The 18,519-nt window shown below is 48.8% G+C and overlaps 2 protein-coding genes across 7 annotated transcripts in view; one reads left to right on the top strand and one right to left on the bottom strand.

Moving 5' to 3' along the window:
* The window catches only part of LOC123799767 (two pore channel protein 2-like), a 52,157-nt gene extending 42,590 nt beyond the window's left edge, over window positions 1-9,567 (top strand). For all 5 annotated transcript variants that reach the window (XM_045808960.2, XM_087863682.1, XM_045808958.2 and 2 more), the window contains 9 exons: window positions 694-879; window positions 1,905-1,969; window positions 2,750-2,837; window positions 3,389-3,458; window positions 5,320-5,539; window positions 5,686-5,776; window positions 7,506-7,619; window positions 7,837-7,961; window positions 8,735-9,567. In XM_045808960.2, the coding sequence (XP_045664916.2) occupies window positions 694-879; window positions 1,905-1,969; window positions 2,750-2,837; window positions 3,389-3,458; window positions 5,320-5,539; window positions 5,686-5,776; window positions 7,506-7,619; window positions 7,837-7,961; window positions 8,735-8,880 (1,105 nt within the window). In that variant the 3' untranslated portion in view covers window positions 8,881-9,567. The remainder of the gene's footprint in view (window positions 1-693; window positions 880-1,904; window positions 1,970-2,749; window positions 2,838-3,388; window positions 3,459-5,319; window positions 5,540-5,685; window positions 5,777-7,505; window positions 7,620-7,836; window positions 7,962-8,734) is intronic.
* A 5,083-nt stretch (window positions 9,568-14,650) lies between these two features.
* The window catches only part of BUB1 (BUB1 mitotic checkpoint serine/threonine kinase), a 40,757-nt gene continuing 36,888 nt past the window's right edge, over window positions 14,651-18,519 (bottom strand). For both annotated transcript variants that reach the window (XM_045808956.2, XM_087863681.1), the window contains exons 20-25: window positions 18,213-18,328; window positions 17,731-17,892; window positions 17,411-17,568; window positions 17,143-17,317; window positions 16,538-16,644; window positions 14,651-14,965 (exon numbers count right to left, since the gene is read on the bottom strand). In XM_045808956.2, the coding sequence (XP_045664912.2) occupies window positions 14,770-14,965; window positions 16,538-16,644; window positions 17,143-17,317; window positions 17,411-17,568; window positions 17,731-17,892; window positions 18,213-18,328 (914 nt within the window). In that variant the 3' untranslated portion in view covers window positions 14,651-14,769. The remainder of the gene's footprint in view (window positions 14,966-16,537; window positions 16,645-17,142; window positions 17,318-17,410; window positions 17,569-17,730; window positions 17,893-18,212; window positions 18,329-18,519) is intronic.

Here is an 18,519-nt window from a genome sequence, read left to right as displayed (position 1 = left end):
CTCCAGGAGAACAGTGAGGTAGGATCCCCTCCTGTCTTCCCGGGGCCATGCCCAGGGTCGGCCCGGGGTTCTCCGAGCACAGGAGACAGGTACCTGAGCAGAGCAGCCTGCTCTGTAATTGCAAAGTTGGGTCAGAGCCCAGCTCTGATACTTTTTCACCCATCCCACCCCAGACTTGGTGAGAAGGATGGACATGTCAGTCCCCTGGATGGCTTGTGTGCATTAGGGGTGCAGAGGTTTTCAGAAGCTTTCTTAGTTAGGATGTTAATTTTCTAGGGACAAGTAGTAGAGGCATCATGATCCCATGCTAAGCCCTAAACCTTCTCATTGCCCCGTTTCTGCCCAAGCTTTCATTGGACCAAGGTCCTGTGCCCCCAGAAGGGGACCTGGGAAAACCACGCCTCTATTCCCCACCCCTGCCCCCTGGTCACCGAGTCTTCATTTTCTCCTAGGCCAGAAGGACTGCACCAGTATTGGGGGGAGGCAGGTGAATTTCAGAACCCTGGCCGTGCTGGAACCTTTACTTCCTTGAGTCTTGAGTGTGCATGTGTGTGCGCGTGTTGGCGGGATGGGGCTTGGGGGTATCTCATAACCATCACATTGTCGGGAACATATAGCCCTATAAGGCTCTGAACTTGCTCCTCTCACTGAAATGTGGGATGACAGGATCTCTTCTTTTTTCCCTCATGGCAGGATTTTTGTCTGGGTTTATGATGTCATCATTCTAATAAATGCCATATTCATCGCTCTGGATGAGAAAAACCCCTTCATCTCCTACGCAGAGTGGCTTTTCCTTTCTCTATATATTATTGAAATTCTCCTGAAACTGTATACATATGAGCCCAGAGCCTATTTTGGCAGGAAACAGTTCTGGAACTGGTGAGCATGTGTGTTCTGGGGAGGGGGAGGGGCAGAGACCACGCGCAAAGAGAGGGGGTTTTCTGTCAGTTTGGGGAGTCTTGTAGTTTTCCCAAGCTCCAGCTGCCTAATTTTGGGGCATCTTATCATGAAATCTTGGGGGTGTGGGAACATCTCGGTCAGATGAAGCTGTTATTTTATGATGTCAGTTTGAACTGACTCTAGATAAAATTAGAATCACAGATCATGGCATCCTGGGTTTGGAAAGGATCTTAGAACATCATACCCGATGAGGCCCTTCCATAGCTCCCTCAGCCCACTCCCTAGTCTTTTTATCAGAGAACTTGGCATGTGTATGCCTGGACAAGGAGATTGTTAAGAAGCTCTTTCCTACACAGATGTGTCACCTGTGGCCTCTTTCTTCTCCAGGCCAGGTACCTCCTGGTCTCGAACCATCACCCCCATGGTGCAGACCATCTCAAATGCCACTGCATGTTAGGAATTGAGGGACATAAAGACACAGGGCACACACACGCCTGTCTTGTGTAATGCGCAGCTTGCCAGGGTTGAATCTCTGTGATCATTGCTCTTGGTGCCAGGAAACTCACTAGGATGCACATGTGGCCAAAGGGGAACTAGCTGGTCTTGTCCATTGCTTTGGCACTGTTGTCAGAAAGAAAAGCAATGCTATGATGGATATCCCCTTTAATTAAAAAGTTACAACGGACTTAGTAAAGTTAATACCAAGACAGATTATACTGTATATGCTGAAAATGTGCCGAAGTATTCTTTCAAGGATATAGTTATTTTGGAAGACAAAGTGATAAGAATTGGCTGATGGCTACACATTCCCTCGGGTGGTTCACTGGTGCGGCCAGTGAATGATCGCTGGATCATTCAACTGCAGTGTTTCTGCTTCGTCTTTGTTGTTCTAGAAGTTAGGGAAATCAGTTTCATGGCTGGTTCATTGCTTTGCGTAAGATACTGGATTCGAAGTCTTCTCGGGTCAGTTGTATCCTTCACCAACTTTGCTTCTGCTCTGTTAGGTTTGATACGCTGATCATCATCGCGGCTCTGGTGGCCACTGTGGCCAACACCACCATTCAGTCAGGTCAGTGCTGGGCTCTGGGCTTCGCCATCTTTGTAGAACTTCCGCTGTGTGCCAGTAAGGTGTTTGGGATGGGGCGGTGGACACACAAGAGAATGAGTAGCAGTATTTCATGCTCCGGAGAGCACTGGTAGCTTTAGCTGTATTTTAGGGATGGCGTTTGTATGCATCCTTCACACCAGATACTGACCTGGTTATCTCCTCTCCAAAACTGACCTCAGTCTCATGGTTTAACCTCCACGCCTTTGACCTCGTGCCCATCTTGCCCACCCCCAGGGCTCTAGCCGCAGCTGGAGCTCTGCCTGGTCCCTGGCCCACTGCCGCCTTGTGTCGGCCTCCCCTGGCTGCACCTGCATCTCCCACCACCACGCGCACTCCCTCCTGCAGACAGCAGAGGGCGGTGTTTAGACATAGTGCCGCTTCTTAACGGGACTCTACGAGAGGAATGTTGGGGAAGGAAGGGCTTGTAGAAATGTGTTCTGTAGAACCGCATCCGCAGTCATTTCTTTAAGACGGCCTGAAGTCTACACCGACTCTCAGGATTCTCTAGCTCTGGGGGTGGCAGAGACGCGTGGGGTGGCTTGGCTTTGCTGGGGGACTGAGGGAGTCGAGGCGGCACTTGCTTCCTCGCTGCTCGGAGCCACTGTCCGGCTTTGGAGGTGAAGCCGCATCTCTCCCCTGAACCCCCAGAGTCTCCGACCTCATTGACTAGGAGGGCCGGGCCAGAGGCACTCACGAAACGGAATGTTAAATGACTGTGCGTTTGTTTTGGTTTTTTTCTAGCAAGGAAATACAACAGTCAGCAGATACTGGATATCGTCTTGATACTGAGGATCCTGCGGCTCTTACGGATCATTGTCAGCATTCAGAGGTAGAGGGAGTGGCGTGCCGTCGGGTGGCTCCCACCCTGGAGCCTGCCGGAAACCGCTCCTGCCCGAGAACGACCAGCACACCCCTCTGGGAGCCCCGAAGTTCCTCGCACGGAGGACCTGGCGCGCTCTCGGGGGTGGGGGGGCAGGGAGGGAAGCCTGCGAGGATGGCGAAGAGCACTCGCATGGCAGCTCCCCGAGGGCAGGGCTTCTGTCCATCTCTGTCGTCCCTGTGACCCCTTCCCTCACCGTGCGTGCTGTGTGTGGCTGCACAGTGGTGGCCGTGGTGGCCGCCAACCGTTGTGAAATTCCTCCCACCATCCTGATATAGGGGCTTTTATTATCCTTTGGTCATCAGTGATGACAGTGAAGCTCAGAGAGGTTGAATGACTCCCCAGTGGTGCACAGCTTAAAAGGCAGATTCCTGACAGTGTGTGAAGAACAGGTCCAGGCCCCGGGGGAGGGGATATTAAACCGCAGCTGCTGGTGTGGGGTCAGTTTATCTCACGGTTTCCCTTCTGCCTTGTGTGCTGGAAACCTTGTCTCATCCTAGATTCCGGCTCATCGTAACCACCTTAATTAACATTGGTCCCGCGATACTGACGTTCGGTGGACTCGTCTTGGTAAGTGGCTTGTTCTCGTGGCTATTTTACGTGAAATAAGTGGTAAGATGTCCATTCTCGGCAACTCTCGATAAGCCTTGTTTGAAGTGAGGAAAAGAAAGGGAGATTAAGTGAGCCTCGCTGGTTTCTTGTCGTCCGTTTTAGAAATACGCAGTGTCTGGAAACCCTGGGCGTGTACCAGTTAAGGTACACTGGCTACTGGGGGAGACACCAGAACTTCAGTGGGTTAACTCAGTCATGGTTTCCTTGTCACCCACGGTCGAGGTGGGGGTGCCTGGCTAGCAGATGCTTCTCGGGGGTGTAGGCTCCTTCTGGCTCATGGCTGTGAGCCTTCAGATCCTTCTTTGTTCTGCTTGTGGCTAAAGCCCACCTGCTCCCCGGACCCCAGTGGTGAGAACACAGCCACCCAGGGCTGCAGGGGGGGTGGCGCCTCCAGACCACCATTATTAAAAGTTTCTTGTTACTCTTCCAAAATATCTCTATGTATACAACAGGTATATCCCAGACATGCCCGTATGTATCTGGTTTATTGTTTAGTCAGATGGAAGAATCCACACAAAATGTTGCAGAACTTTCTTCCACCTGATGTCTTTGTCATATGTCCTGGAGGACACATGCACCGTGTCGGCCCTGCTGTGATTAAAAGTGTCCCACGGGGACACCTGAGTGGCTCAGTTGGTTAAGCGTCTGCCTTCGGCTTGGGTTGTGATCCCAGGCTCCCTGCTTTGGGCTCCTTGCACAGACCACCAGGTGCTCTCATCTTTTTGCCGTCACAAGTGACGTGGGGAGGGCCGGCCTTGTACCTGCATCTTCGTGCTTCCGTTCCCACCGGGTGTATTCCTAGGCTCAGCGCTGCTAGGTCACAGGGGAAATGTGTTCACACCTTGGGTGGAAGGTGGCACGTGGCCTTCCAAATGCACGCTCCCTGCGTATCCCACACGACAGTGTGTCACAGCCAGTCTCTCTGCCCCCTAGCAGCTGAGGTTTATGAACCGTTGCCCTGTCCTCCAGTCTGACAGGGGAGAGAATGGCACTGTGTTGCTCTGACATGTGTTTCTGTCGTGTTTCATGTGGCTAGTGTCTTCTCCATGTTCTTTTGGGCACTTTCCCTTATTTTTCGGTAAACAGAGTGTTCATATCCCTGGTCCATTCTTCTGTTCGTTTTTAAACATGATTTGCAGGAGTGTTTTGCCAGTTAAGAAAATAGGCTGTTAGTAAGTTGTTTACAGTAGAATTGCTTTTCCTTCTGTGTCACTTGTTTTTTGTTTTTTGAGGGTTTTTTTTCCTACCTAAAGGATTTTTGTTGTATATTTTGGGGGCTTTGTAAAAATTTAAATTAATTATATAGTCCTATCTCCTAACCTTTTATTTTATAGATTATTTTATAATCTTTTATAGTCATGCTTAGTGGAGCCTTTTCCTACTCAATTTTTTCCCCCCAATTCCTTCATGGTTTGTTTTTTTTACCTTTGACCCTATGGAATTTATTTTCCTATAAAAAACAGGGTAAAGATACGACTTTATTATTTTCTCCTAGAGGACCAACCGCTGCTTATTGAGTATTTAAGCCACTAACTTGCCTACTTGCCCAGCAGCTCTGTTCTTGACTTTGTAAGCCCACAGGACAGGTTGCAGTGTGGTCCCGCCGGCCGTGTCCTCTGTCCCTCTGCGCCCACCCGCCCCACCCTGACACTGCCTGGGTCTGGGTTGGGGAGGGCAGCCACCCCGGAGTCAGAGTAGCATCCCTTTCTGCCGGGCGACCCATGTCCGCGGTCCTCCGGCCTGGCCTTCCCGCTCCCGGCCCCACGATGTGCTGCTGCAGCCCCGTGCTCCCCCTGCTGACCAGGGCCGCCCATCACAGGTGGTCTACTACGTGTTTGCTATCATCGGGATGGAAGCATTCCACGGCAAAGTCCAGTTCTTCGACCCGAATTTCACCACCCCCAACGCTCTGGTGTGTGGGAACCCAGGCCTGAAAGACTCAGCGTTTGCCCGAGACAGGTACTGCAAGAACAACTTCAACGACCTGGCCTCCTCGTTCATCGTGCTGATGGAGCTCACGGTGGTTAACCAGTGGCACGATATCCTTTCCGAGAAGGCGTCCGACCCCAGGGCTGCCTGCTCCCTGGGGTGGGACGAGGGGGAGGGGCGCGCAGAGGAACTTCCAGGAGCCTCCAGGGCACCTGCCGAGCTCCCCGAAGGTTTGGCTCCTTAGCTGCCTGCTTACTCCTCGCAGGCGGCTTTGCCCTCGTGACTCACCAGGCGGCAAAGCTGTACTTCATCGGCTTCCACGTCGTGGTCGTCATTCTCATCGTGAAGTGAGTTGCCTCCTGCCCCGCTGGCAAGTCCACGTTTCCCTTGTTCCCGCCACCTGGTGTGCACTGCGGGTAGGCACTGCAGGGAGGAGTCTGACCTGTGTTCACACTGGTGGTCATTGCCCGTGCCGTGCGCATCTGTGTTAGAGTACGCGTCTCATAGTCTCGTAAGTTGTTTGGGTCAGAAGGACCGTGGGGTCCCGGCCAGTCTCCTTCCCCTTTCCCACCCAGACCGAATCCCTTGAGAGCATCCCTGGGAATACCATTCACCCTCTGCTTAAATCCAGCCATCTGCTCGCTTCTCAGAGCCTCAGAGTCGGTTCCCTACTTGTCCCACTCCAGTCCTTTCCTGTCCTTGCACAGGTAGGATGGAACTGTGTCCATGGTCTGTCCTGGCGCCTCTTCCAGGAGAGACCTCAGTCACTGAGAGCCGCTGTGACGTCCCACCACCTGAAAGGGCTTCTGTTCCAGCATTAGAGTTTCTGGTTCTTGCTCCTCAGCTCCTCATGGGACTTGAGCCCGAGTCCCCTTGATGGCTGGAATGTTCTTCCCGAGAGGTTTTCTGGTTGTCATACCCTCTCACAGCCTGGGGCCAGCCGTTCTTCGGGTAGCAGCCCAGCACATGTGCCTTCCTTGTCACCCTGGGCCCGCGTTGGCCAGCTGACTTTGGCTCCAGAAGGACTCAAGAATCCTGTCCGAGGGAGGGGAGGGGAAGAGAGCTCACGGGCAGCTCCAATCAGGCCTGCTTGTCCTTACACAGCCTGAATGGAAGACGTAGAGGCAACAAGAGAGAAACGTCACTCTGGGTGGCTCCTACAGAGGTTGCCGGAGTGCTGGGACCAGCAGGGGTGGGGGCATTTCTGCCACTCTCCTTTCAGAAGCAGGCAGGGGTGTGGGATCCCTGGGCTCCATCATCATCGCTGTTACATCAGAAACGGTGAAGGGTCTGAGGTCTTCCGTACTTGCCAGCTAGTGGTTAGTCTGTGTGCATATGCCCCGTTTAGACACCGACAGAAAGCATGGCACCTTGGGTCAGAGACAAAGACAGTTTACTTGTGGTGGAAGCGGCTTCAGAGCAATACTTTGTGTCAGTTCCCCAAACCTTCGAACCTTCGTCCCCACTGAGCAGTGTGGCGAGCACCAGCCGGAGTGGGAGTGCTGGAGGGAACCCACAAGGAGGAAACTGATCTTATAGACGGCTGCTGGGGCCTGTCCGTCCTCCCCTCTGGCGGTGGGGGGACTTTAGTTTCACCTGGAATGTAAGCAGATCTCCAGGGAGGGCAAGGTGAGCTTTTTATCTTTGTCATCCTGGACTGTGTCTGGGGGGAGACATCGCTGAGCTTTACATCTTGGGATGTCTCCAGAGACAAACATCCCTAAGCTGGCCCTCCGTGCCTTTGCTCAGACCGCCCAGGCTCAGCAGAAACTTGAGATATTCACGGAGAACTGTTTACCAACAATTATTTGGCTTAAGCTTCCTCTAGAAAGAAACTATATTTTCTTTTTAATATTTACTGTTTAAATAGGTTGTAAAAGGAGAATGATTTTTCCAAAGGAATGAAAGTTTTGTCCAGTCCTTGAGAGGCGTTGTGTCTGTCATTTCTCCGTTCCCCGTCGTGTTGTCTTTGCCACGATAGGCTGCCTTCTTATTTAGGCTCAGACACTCTTTGGAACCAGGATTTCCTGTCGCCTAGACCACGGCTCACCCCCTCTACCTCTCACTCTTTCTCAGTATTTTCATAGCGTTCATCTTGGAGGCGTTTTTTGTGGCATACTCCCTAGAAAAAAGTGAAGTCGAAACTGCCATCGAGAAGAAGATTCAAGAGCTTGGAGTGGGAATCCAAGAGTGAGTAGTGTGTTCCCCCTGGTGTCGCTCACAGACTTCGGAAGAGGACGTGCCCGTGGCATCCAGCATGGGCCTGTGTGCCAGTTCTCAGGGACCCTCACTGACCAGAGGAGAGCCCTGGATGTGGCTGGACGGTGACACGGGGCCATGGCTGGGAGGACACGTGAGCTACTCAGCTGAGGGACTTGACCCTGTTCATGTCTCTTCTTCCTTGAAGAGAGGAAATGCAGGATGGGAAGCTTGTTGATAACATGGACGCCAAGGATGGTGGCTTTAGTGGAGACGATGGAGACAACAAAAGGAAGGCCTTGAAAGGACTGTACTTCAGAATTGCATCAAAAAGTAAGATTTAACCCAATGCAAAACTTCTTCCAAACCATGCTCCTCACTGCAGCCAGTGAGATGTTTCTAGAATGCAAATCTGACCTTCAGTGGCTTTAGAATAAGGACAGGGGCCTGCCGTGGCCTCTGCAGCCCGTCTGCCTGCTTTCTCTCTTTCTCAAGCTCTCCTCTTTCCCACTGTGACCTGCCATGCCGGCTGCATGCCATTTGTCATTGAGTGACAGTTTGGTCACCATCGATCTTCCTTATAGACTTGAAGCTCCGTGTGTGCTGGGCCCTGTCTTTTTGCCTTCGTGGTATCCCCAGGGCCTCACTCTGTGCCCAGGGCATGGGGGCCTTTCACAACTAGGTCCTTGATTACTTTGTTCTCCATGAATCAGCAGTTGGCTGAGTAACCCAGAGCTACCCGAATGTCACTTTGGGCTTTGGCCGGGGCGCCTGCACTAAACTCAGAATGAGGAGCACAGCATAAATCACAGGAGCCATGGCATGAGCAGGGAAGGGAAGACCTCCTCCATCCTCCAGGGAAGACCTGCTCCTCGGTCTCTAGAGCCCTGCATGGCGGTGGAGCTCCATGGAGGCCGCCCCAGCAGAGACGAGTGATTCTTTTCTGACTTCATCCTTTCTCTCAAAGACTGTCTGGCTAGCCACGCTTGGAGCTCTGTCTTTGACTCAGGGGCCATCTTTCCAGAAAGGCTAGCTCTGCCCGGGCTGGATGCTCCCCTCTGACCGCAACACATGCGAGTTCCGCGTGCCCTTCTCCCTCCTCCTAGAGTACCGGACCGTGGACGCCCTGCTGCAGCAGATGTTCGAGTCCGAAATTGCTCCAGAGGATGAAGGCCCTTCCTTGGACGAGATTCTGAACTTCTCAGCCGGTGACGTATATCCCAAGAATCCCAATTTTGAAAACAGTGCGTGATTCTGGACTGGAAGGGGCACACCTGGAAACCACGCTAAGCTGCCATCGCGTCTTGCGTGTGCTGTCTGGAGGTGGTTTTTCCAGCCCGAGTTGTCTCTGGGCCCTGACCAGCCCGCGCAGCGGCCCTGTGGTCAGCGGAAGGGTGTGGGGAGGCAGCCTCTGTGTGCCCCGCCTGGGGTGCTTCTGGGGTCTGGTCAGAGCAGTGAGGAGGGGAAATCTGTGAGGAGATGACGAGGCGCACTTATCATACCCGTGTACCCATGTGTGTGAAGTCCTTTCAGTGGGGACGTGAAAGCTTCCACTTACTGTCATGTGGTATTTTGCTACTCTGTTAAATCCTGTGCTGCAGTGTTATGTGAATGACTTTTGAATATTTAAATATGGTAAAGGAATATATCTAGTATAGCAGCTCTTCGAGGGGTGTTTCTTCAAAATGAAGGAAAACATGAAGGTGAAAATAAAATTCTGTCACAATTGCTTCTTTTTCTGGGGAAGGCTCTCAAAGCTTCTTTAATTAAATTACAATGATAGCAGGAGTCTGAGTAAGTTGCTCTCCAAGGTCATTTTCCCCAGCTGGAAATCTCCCAATGCAGTGACACGCTCCTTCTGGGAAATTAAAGTTATTTCATAAACAAAATTTTTAATTGTGGAAAATATTCATAACATTAAAGTCACCATCGTAACCAATTCTAAGCGTATAGTTCAGTCATTTTAAGGACATTCGTACTGTGCAACAGAGCTCCAGAACCTTTCATCATCCCAAATGGAACTGTAACCGGTCAACAGTCACTGCCCGTCCCCTCCTCCCCCAGGCCCTGGCAGGCACCGTTCTACCTTCCGTCTCTATGAAGCTGACTGCGGTACCTCGCGATGGCATTTTGAGCAAGTTGTCTGGGTATAACTCCTCGTCGTTCTGTACCTCCTCACGGGCCACGCTGTAAGGCAGGGGTCTGTGACCTGAGGTCTCTGAGTGCGGTGAGGCCCAAGTCACGTGACCTGTCAGGTGACAGTGGAGGCTAGCTTGGGAGGGCTGCCTTTTCTTCGGTTCTGAAGGTGACTTCTGGTGTAGGAGCAAAGCCAAGGTTTCGGCCCGGCTTCTGGGGCCAGATTGTCTGGTATCTTACTCCAGGCTCCCCACTGACCATGCCCCGTAATTTCAGTGTGCTCCCTTGTTCCCCCACAGTTGGGATAGATGGTACCTCCCTCCCAAGACTGCAGGGCTGAAGGAGGAGGAGGACAGGTGGGCGGAATGCAGACCCTGCCCCTTCGGGCTTGCTCTCACAGACTGCTGGCTCCTGGTTCAAAGCCACACCTGGTATCCAGCATTGCTGCTTTAGAATTTTGTTACCATGACAGTCCCTGGGAGGTAGGGCATGCCTGACCCGTCTGATGGGATTTATGAAGTCCTGCCACCCTCCAGACTGCTCTTACTCCTTTGTGTATCTAACATGTATTGTTATACTAAATATACACTCAATGTACCAAGTGGCAACTGAATTTTTTTAACTTGAACATGTGCTGGGCATTTTTAAATGAGAAACTCTGCAGTCGTTGTAAAACAACAACTCAACACAGAAACATAGTAAAAAGTCAGAAGTTGCTCTGTATTCTTCCTTCTCCTGACGCCCACCTCCCCTCCGTTCTTCCACTCACGATCTGAGGCCCCCTTCCCAGTGGTGATGCTGAGTTTGTTGTTTGTCCTTCTGGAAACACACCTACCCATTTACAGTCATGTCTGTCATGCGTATGAATATATGATGTGCAGCAGACCCTTGACCAACACGGGGTTGGGGGAGGTAGGGTCACTGACCCCCGCACAGTCGCAAATCTGCATATCACTGTTGACTCCCCTCCAAACTTTACTAACAGCCTGCTGTTGACCAGAAGAGCCTACCAGTAACAAACAGCTGATTAACACATAATTTACATATAATGTGTATTATATGCTATATTCTTAGGATAATGTAAGCTAGAGAAAACAGTGTTAAGAAAATCATAAGGAAAATACATTTACAGTACTGTATTAAAAAAATCCATATATAAGTAGACCTGCTTATGAGTTCAAACTCATGTTCAAGGGTCAACTGTAATTGCACTTTTTATCCTAGGTGGGATGTCATGACATTTTTATATATAGTTCAAGAACCTTTTTTCACGGAGCAGTAGTTTTCATCTTGATACGTGTTTGTATATACACACACACAAAATGCTGCCAAGTGTTCCATACCATCAGTGTTTCATGATTTATTGAAAACTTGACCTATTCATGGACCACTACGTTATCCCACCTGTTTGACAGTAAACAGTAACAGAGCAAACCTGGTCATGTAATTTTCTTCATGAGTGAGCCCTTTGGTCGGAGAGACTGGAGCGTTACTCCTGACTTGCAGCAGCCCCCTGTGGCCACCAGGGGGCCCCACCGCCCCCTTCACGGGAACAGTCTCCGAGGAAGGGGCACAACAGGAGTTGTGGTGGCGATTGGCTCTTTTGTCCAGGTCTTTCTTCTGCCTTTCAGTGACCTTGTCACCCCCATGTTTTGGCACATGGTCTCCCCGCTGGGCACTTCATTCCTGTCTCCCGGTAGGGGGATGAGGCAACATGATTGTGTCAGCCCCTTGGGCTCTGAGCTCAAACCAGGTCTGCACCTTACAGGTCCTGCCCTTGGGAGCAGTCTGTCCGTCTTCTCCACTTCCTGCCTGAGAATGGGAACAATCGACGTCCTGGAAGCCTTCCGTGGAGGGTGGCAGTCAGTGCCAGCACGGCATCACTCACCCCCAGAGTGTAACAGGAGACTGAAAACCTAGCCAGTCCAGAAATGCGTTTGTCTGAAACATTCCAGAATGGAACTGTTGGACAGATGGATTGACTCCAGGGATGAGGAAAACGGAGGACCAAGAATGAGGACTCCTAGGATCAGTGGCTGAGAAAGGTGCTGGAATGATAATAGCTTGCAGGTGTCCTTAGGGACTGTGCCAAATGCCCAGCTATTTAGGAGCTCTTACTTCTGATAGGCAGGAGTGACACCTGCAGTTCCTTAGTCTTAGGAAAAATAAAGTTTAGAATCATTGCCTTAGACCACAGATACGATCCAGCAGAAAAAGGCACTGAGAGGAGTCTCTGAATCTCCTAAGTGACCAGATAGAAGATTCTTAGCTAGAACTTAGAATGTGGAGTCTGGGGCCAAGAATGAATAGGAAATGCCTTGACCCAAGATAGATATTAAATCCGAACCCACACTGAGTCTAGCCAATGTTGGAGCACTTAGGATGACCCGCACCCTTTCTCAGCTTTGCAGGAGACATGGATGGGTAAGACCCAGCTCTGTCGTCAGGGAAACTTCAGTCTCGTGACTGGAGTGAGCTGCGTTTCCTCCCTCCCAGTGCTGACTTCTCATGCATCCGTTTCCGCTGTCCTTTAGATAGAGCTTTTTTCCTTGTGCAGATAAACATTGTGTGTGCGTGTGCGTGCGTGCAATGCAGACAATTTGTAATTAAATAAAGATGATTGCTATAATTTGTACCAGGTACGGACAAAAAAAAAAAGACTATTTGGCAGAAATGCTTAAAGTAACTTTGTTTAGATGGAGCGTTTCTCCTTGGAGACAAGACTGTTGCTAGGAAATGAGACTGTGAAGTTTAAGTAAAGCCCTTGGCACAGATCAGACACCAGATGGGCACCAGCAGTGCTGGGACGACACCGCGGTCAGGCTGAGATTGTTGGTGGGAATAACACGGAGGTTCTTGGGAGTGTGACAGAAGTTGAAGATCCAGTAATAACGAATGGGCTGGTGGGAACAAAGGACATGGCGACAGGGGCCAGACGCTAAGTGTCCTCCCCGCCCAAGATTGAAGGCACCCACAGCTGCCTTCCACAGAGGGACACACTTCGCTCTTAGTTTAGAAAACAGCACCCTTATCTTCTTTTGTCTTGCTTTCCTCTCAAAACAGTCATTTTCAAAAGGAAAAAAAAAACCTCCACAAACTTGGCTCTATCAGTACTCGGTTATTTTGACACTTTGAGTAAATATGGAAAGGTGGGTAAGAAACCTGGAAAAGTGTCAATAATTCACATTTGTAAGAAGAAATGGGTGGGTACTTCTTCAACATGATAAAACATGTCTCCTTCAGGCCAGGGTCTTGAACTTATTGGATCAACATGGGAGCCGCACTACAGCAGGAAGCGGGGAGGCCCAGTGCCACCACGCTCAGTCCTCTTCTCTTGGTCCTAGGCAACAGCCAGCAAGAGAAAAATCACCACTGAAAAATTGGGAAAGACACACACAGGATTTTCATAGTGAAGACTATTTACTGGGAAACTTCAAAAGAATCGTCTGAAAAGCTTTTTTTTTTTTTTTCCAGAAAACAACAGGCTTTATATATTCAGACTACCAGCTAGGAAAAAATGGAAAAAATTAGTTCTGATTTAAGCAAACAAAAGTTTAGTTCTAAGTATTTAAATTAGTACTAGTATCAAAAAATTAGAGGACCTTTTTTGTTTTTCCTTTTTTTTTAGATTTTATTTATTTGTCAGAGAGAGAGAGAAAAAGAACAAGCAGGGGGAACAGCAGGCAGAGGGAGAAGCAGGCTCCCCGCTGAGCAGGGAGCCCGATGCGGGACTCGATTCCAGGACCCTGGGATCATGACCTGAGCAGAAGGCAGACGCTGACCAACTGAGCCACCCAGGCGCCCACTAACATAAAATTTTAAATGCACTCACCTTTGACCCAGCAATTTGTTTCCAGGATTTTACAGATACATCATATAATGAAATATTACACAGTCATTAACAAAAACTGAGACCATCTTATATGTAAATATAGTCTATACATTAAATTTAAAAAATCATAATTATGCCAGTTGTATGAAAAATATACAGAAATATGCATAGAATCACTTTTGGAAAGATTAAAAAGAGTGAGTCATGCTTGCCTCTGGAATGGGGTACCTGGTGGCTGGGAGTTAAGGGTAGGAGGAGGAAGTTCACTCTGTGCTCTTGAATTGGGTGTCACCTCCGATTTGTTTTCATCATAATGCTAAAGAAAGGAGGGAGGGATAGAGAAACGAAGTTCAGGTTATAGGATCCTTCCAGCTTTAAGAGTCAATAAATGCTAAGTTGGCTGCTATAATTTTAGAGGTAGTTAATGATTTATACAGCTTATAAAACTATTTTCAAGATGGGAGATGTTCCTTTGGTACTTTAAAAAATTAAGAAGCTTAAGATTTATACCTGTCATATTTCCCAGGGACAGCACCGAAGAACGGCACAATAAAGAACAGGCAAATTTTGGGGCACCTGGGTGGTTCACTCAGTTAAGCGTCAGACTCTTGATTTTAGCTCAGGTCATGATCTCAGGGTCTCGGGATCGAGCCCGGCCTGGGGCTCCTCGCTCGGCGGGAAATCTGCTTGAATATTCTCTCTTTCCCTCTGCCCCTCCCCTCATTCTATCTCTCAAATAAATAAATAAATCTTTAAAAACAAAAAGAACAGGAAAATTTTACCCATAAAAACTTGTAAATCCTTTAAATATCTTTGGAGAATTTTTGTTTATTATATACAAATACAAACCCTCAACTTAGAAAAAAGCTGTCTTGCCCCCTTTTTGGCTTAAAGTGAACAGGACAGTGTTAAGTGATTTTAGAGAATGTTCGGATCCAAATTATTCTCACGCAAATGCCTGCATCCCAAGAGGCGCCCCCTCAGCCTGCTCTGCGGGGCAACCTTACCAGGTGTATACTTGCTGAAATATTTGTTAACAATCAAGTCACGTGGGTATATTTTGTGGACTTTATTTTTAAGAAACATTTATATAAACAATAAATGTGGAAAACATCAAGGGTCAAAGTGAGCAGGCCAGCATTTACAAAGTGATTTTTAGGGAACGTCCATATTTTATTTTCGAGAACGCTTATATTCCAAGAGCAGTACAATCAGCCTGTTACGTAGGGTCTTGATCTTGTTTGTATAGTGTTGCTGAAATATTTTATTCAGCTTCTGCCTTAACAAGTCCAAAGATGGAAGATGATGACAGTCTGGAATATTCAACATGATGTGAAAGAATTCACTCCACATATCCAGATGAGGAAGTCTGGAGAGACAACGCATAAGGACAAGATAAAGTGTAGTGTTCAACACGCTGGGCACCCTCGCTCCTGCCTCTGGCTTCCACACGTCGGGAGAGCTGAACAGAACTTCACCTGAACACAACTTAATGCACCAGGAATCGGGATGTTGCATTTCTTGTAAGTAAGAGAAATTAAAGATCCAATGGAATGTCTTATATATACTTCACTCCGAATGAATGACTTAAGTAATCTTAGTGTAGTAATAGGTCTTCAGTAGAAGAACTTTCTCTTTTATTTATTTTTAAGGAAATCAATCTGCTGTTGGCTAGCTTTATGTCCCATACTTCCAGCGTCTGAGAAGCTGGCTGAATGGTTCTGATGAGCCCAACGGCATATGTGCCGGGACCAGGTGGCCAGGCTGGACTACCAGGATGGAGCTCAGAGTCAGAGTTCCACCTCCTGGGTGCATTCAAATTAACTGCAAAACCCCCACAGCGTGAAGATAAGGCCCTGGGGAGAAAGGACACAACTAGATTCAGCCCATTACTGTCAGGCCTGTTGAGGGGTAAGACTTTTCTCCGCACTGGTGGTCAGAGACAGAAGCCTTCTGAGTAACTCTCTGGTCCTTTGAGTATGAGTAAGAGAAGGAATAAAGTATTTGCGAAATTTGATGACTCATTATGCAGAATAAATCGGAGCTGTTCTAAGTTTTCCTTCAGGGCCTGAATCTAATCTTACTTATATACTGACGCTACATTTTGTAAAATTACTGCCAACTGCTTTTCTTTTTTTTTTTTGGTTGGGGTGAGTGGGTGTGTACGTGAGGGGTTGGGGGAGTCCCAGCTTAAATTTCTTCAAGATACAAACATGTAAAACTCCATTAGGCTTTTTGGACACTAAAGGTGAGTGTACTTTTTCTACGTATGTTTTTATACCTCAAAAAAAAGTTAAAAGTGTAAGTGACATAATGAACATGCATGTACCAAATACTCAACCACCACCAGTAGCTTACGCATGTGACATGGTGTTAAGAGAGTCATCTGTGTTGCTGGGAAGAGCTCTAGTCTAGTCGTTAATTTTCACTACCATTTTATAGATGAGAAAACAGTCTTACAAACACTAAAGTCACACAGGGATGGGACTTACAACCCTGCCCTGGGACAGCCAGCCGTCTTGTCACGTTACTTTATAACTGACAAAGCACCTTCACATCCATGATCTCCTTTGCTTCTTAGAAGAAACTTCTTAAAGCATGCTCGGCATTATAAAGGCAAGGAAACAAGTAAAAATCTAACAGTCAGTGACACCAGGTGATTTCTCTGAAGGGTAAAGAGAAACATTTGAGTGTGTACGGGGTGCCCACCACTCCGCCCGCTTCCACCGGGTCTGGGAGGGCATCGGCTGCGCCACGACTCGGAAGCCACAGTTGCCGAGTGTGTAACTCGCTCACTGTGTCCGCGTCCACCACGGGCTGCTTCGCCTCACCGCCCAGGGCGGGTTTTTCCAGGCAGTGATTTAGATCCGTTTTCCACCAGACGGAACCCAACATTCTGCTGTTTCTGCTCTTTCGCTGCAGCACCAACGCAAATACTCACCTCCTAAAAAGACCTTCGGGCTTCCAGACCCCTCCTTCATTTTTCACTTTCATGTAAGTGCCGAAGAGCATGCAGTACACCGTTGCAGCGACTCCGAAGTAATCAATCTGCAAAGGAGATCTAGGTGATTTACACGTGAGGACAGGAAGAGGTCTCTGGAACTTCCGCAGCTAGTTAAATAACCACAGGGTTTTACTTTTAAATAATGTGGGAAGCCATTTGCTCAGCTGATACGCGCTGAATGCCTGTCCGGGCTCTGCTGGAGGCAGCCCCTTGGAAACCTGTCCTTCCCGAGGTACCGTGTCCTCCTCAAGTCCTTCGTTTTGCTCTCTGGGGGCAAACGCGGCACTCCAGCCCCTCTGGCCCACGGTCAGCTTGGAAGTCCTCCCCCCGCCCCGGGGCTCTGGTGGTTGGCCTCCCCTGCCCGCTGAAGCCTCGAGCCGTGGGGTTTGCCCATCACTGAACACAACGCGCGAGCATGGTCTTAAATCCAAGGACAAGATGACGAGACCAGATCAAACAAACGAGATCCCCAAGTTCGTTTTTAAAATACAGCAAGTACCCTAAAGGAGACGACTTTCAAATCTCCCCCTGCGGTTCCGTACCTGGTAGGTCCACGGTTTGTTGCTGAGCATCTCAGTACACTGGAAACCAGATGTCTCACACTTGCCTGTAAATGTAGTTCCCTTTGGGAAAAGTTTCATATCTATGCTCTGACCCAGGTCAATCAGTGCCAGGCCGGCAGATACATCATCATCGTCACCGTCCTGTTCCAAAAATCTGTATTGAACACAAGGGCCAGGCGGCATGAGCACAAGTAATAAAAGGCCGCTGGGGACACAGTAAGAACTGCGTTCAAAGCGCAACACTTGCCTATTTCCAAGGATGAAATTGTCTGGCTTGATGTCGCCATGAATGATCTCACAGTCGTGCACTTGCTCCATCATGAAGAGCATCCTGACCGCGAAGGACAGCACTAGCGCCTGAGGCATCACTTTTTCCGGGGTGTTTTTATACAGGTTAATAGCATTCTAGAAACAACAGAGAGTGGAATCCTGAATTGGTTGCCCAGGATGGATGAGATCTCAAGAGCTTTGCCCCCACCTATCACTCCAACTACAAAAGGTACGTGCCAGGCAGCCCAACAACGGACTTCAGGCTCATGTTCTCACCCTAATAATGAACACACTTACTAGCAGCGTGCCGTAGCTGTAGAGATCTCCTACTAACACACTGCCATTCTGGAAGAAGTGGGCAGAGTAGAATTGGATGAACATGTGTCGCATGCTTGGCTTTAGTCTCTCCATCAGCTGGGTCCCGATGTAGAACTCCCAGGGGTTGCCAGGCTTCTGGACCTGCAAATCAGGTGTGAGACATTCATATCCAGCCTCGCGTTCTGGACGATGAGAGCCAGAGGGTAACTTCCGCCTCAGTAATGATTGTGGGGTAGAAAGTGATGACAAGCTATGGACTGTTGCTGAAGGATGGGACTTGCTGTGCCATCATTTCCATGGCAAGGCCATTCTAAATCCTTGCCACATGGTTTTTGTTTCTTTATTGTGGACAACAGACCTAAATGAAATCACCATTGTCTTGAAAAAGAAAAAAGAGGCTGACAAAATCAAGTTCTAAAATTCATTTCTATACTATACAATGAACTGCTCAGATTATTTACCTTTAAAACAAATTTCTGTTTATTTTTGGTATCATTCACTTCTCCGTGGGTAACTTCATAGACCTGGGCAAAGGCCCCTTCTCCAAGAAGGTGATCGACATAGACCAGCAAGGAACCTTGAAGACAGATGTGTCAAAATGAAAATGATTTTTGGTAAATTTTGTATCTTTAGAATTTTCTTGGTGCTTGATTGCTTTAATAAATACAAATGGATATAGCTCCCTCAGGAAATGTTTTTCCTGTCTTAAACGAGTTAAAACATCTGCCACAAAATAGCTCCCCTTTTTAAATGATGGGGGGGCGGGGA

Source organism: Ursus americanus, chromosome 7, assembly GCF_024610735.1.
Source record: "Ursus americanus isolate L20-20 chromosome 7, mUrsAme1.1.p, whole genome shotgun sequence".
NCBI lineage: Eukaryota > Metazoa > Chordata > Mammalia > Carnivora > Ursidae > Ursus > Ursus americanus.
This window is presented reverse-complemented; position numbering and strand designations above follow the sequence as displayed.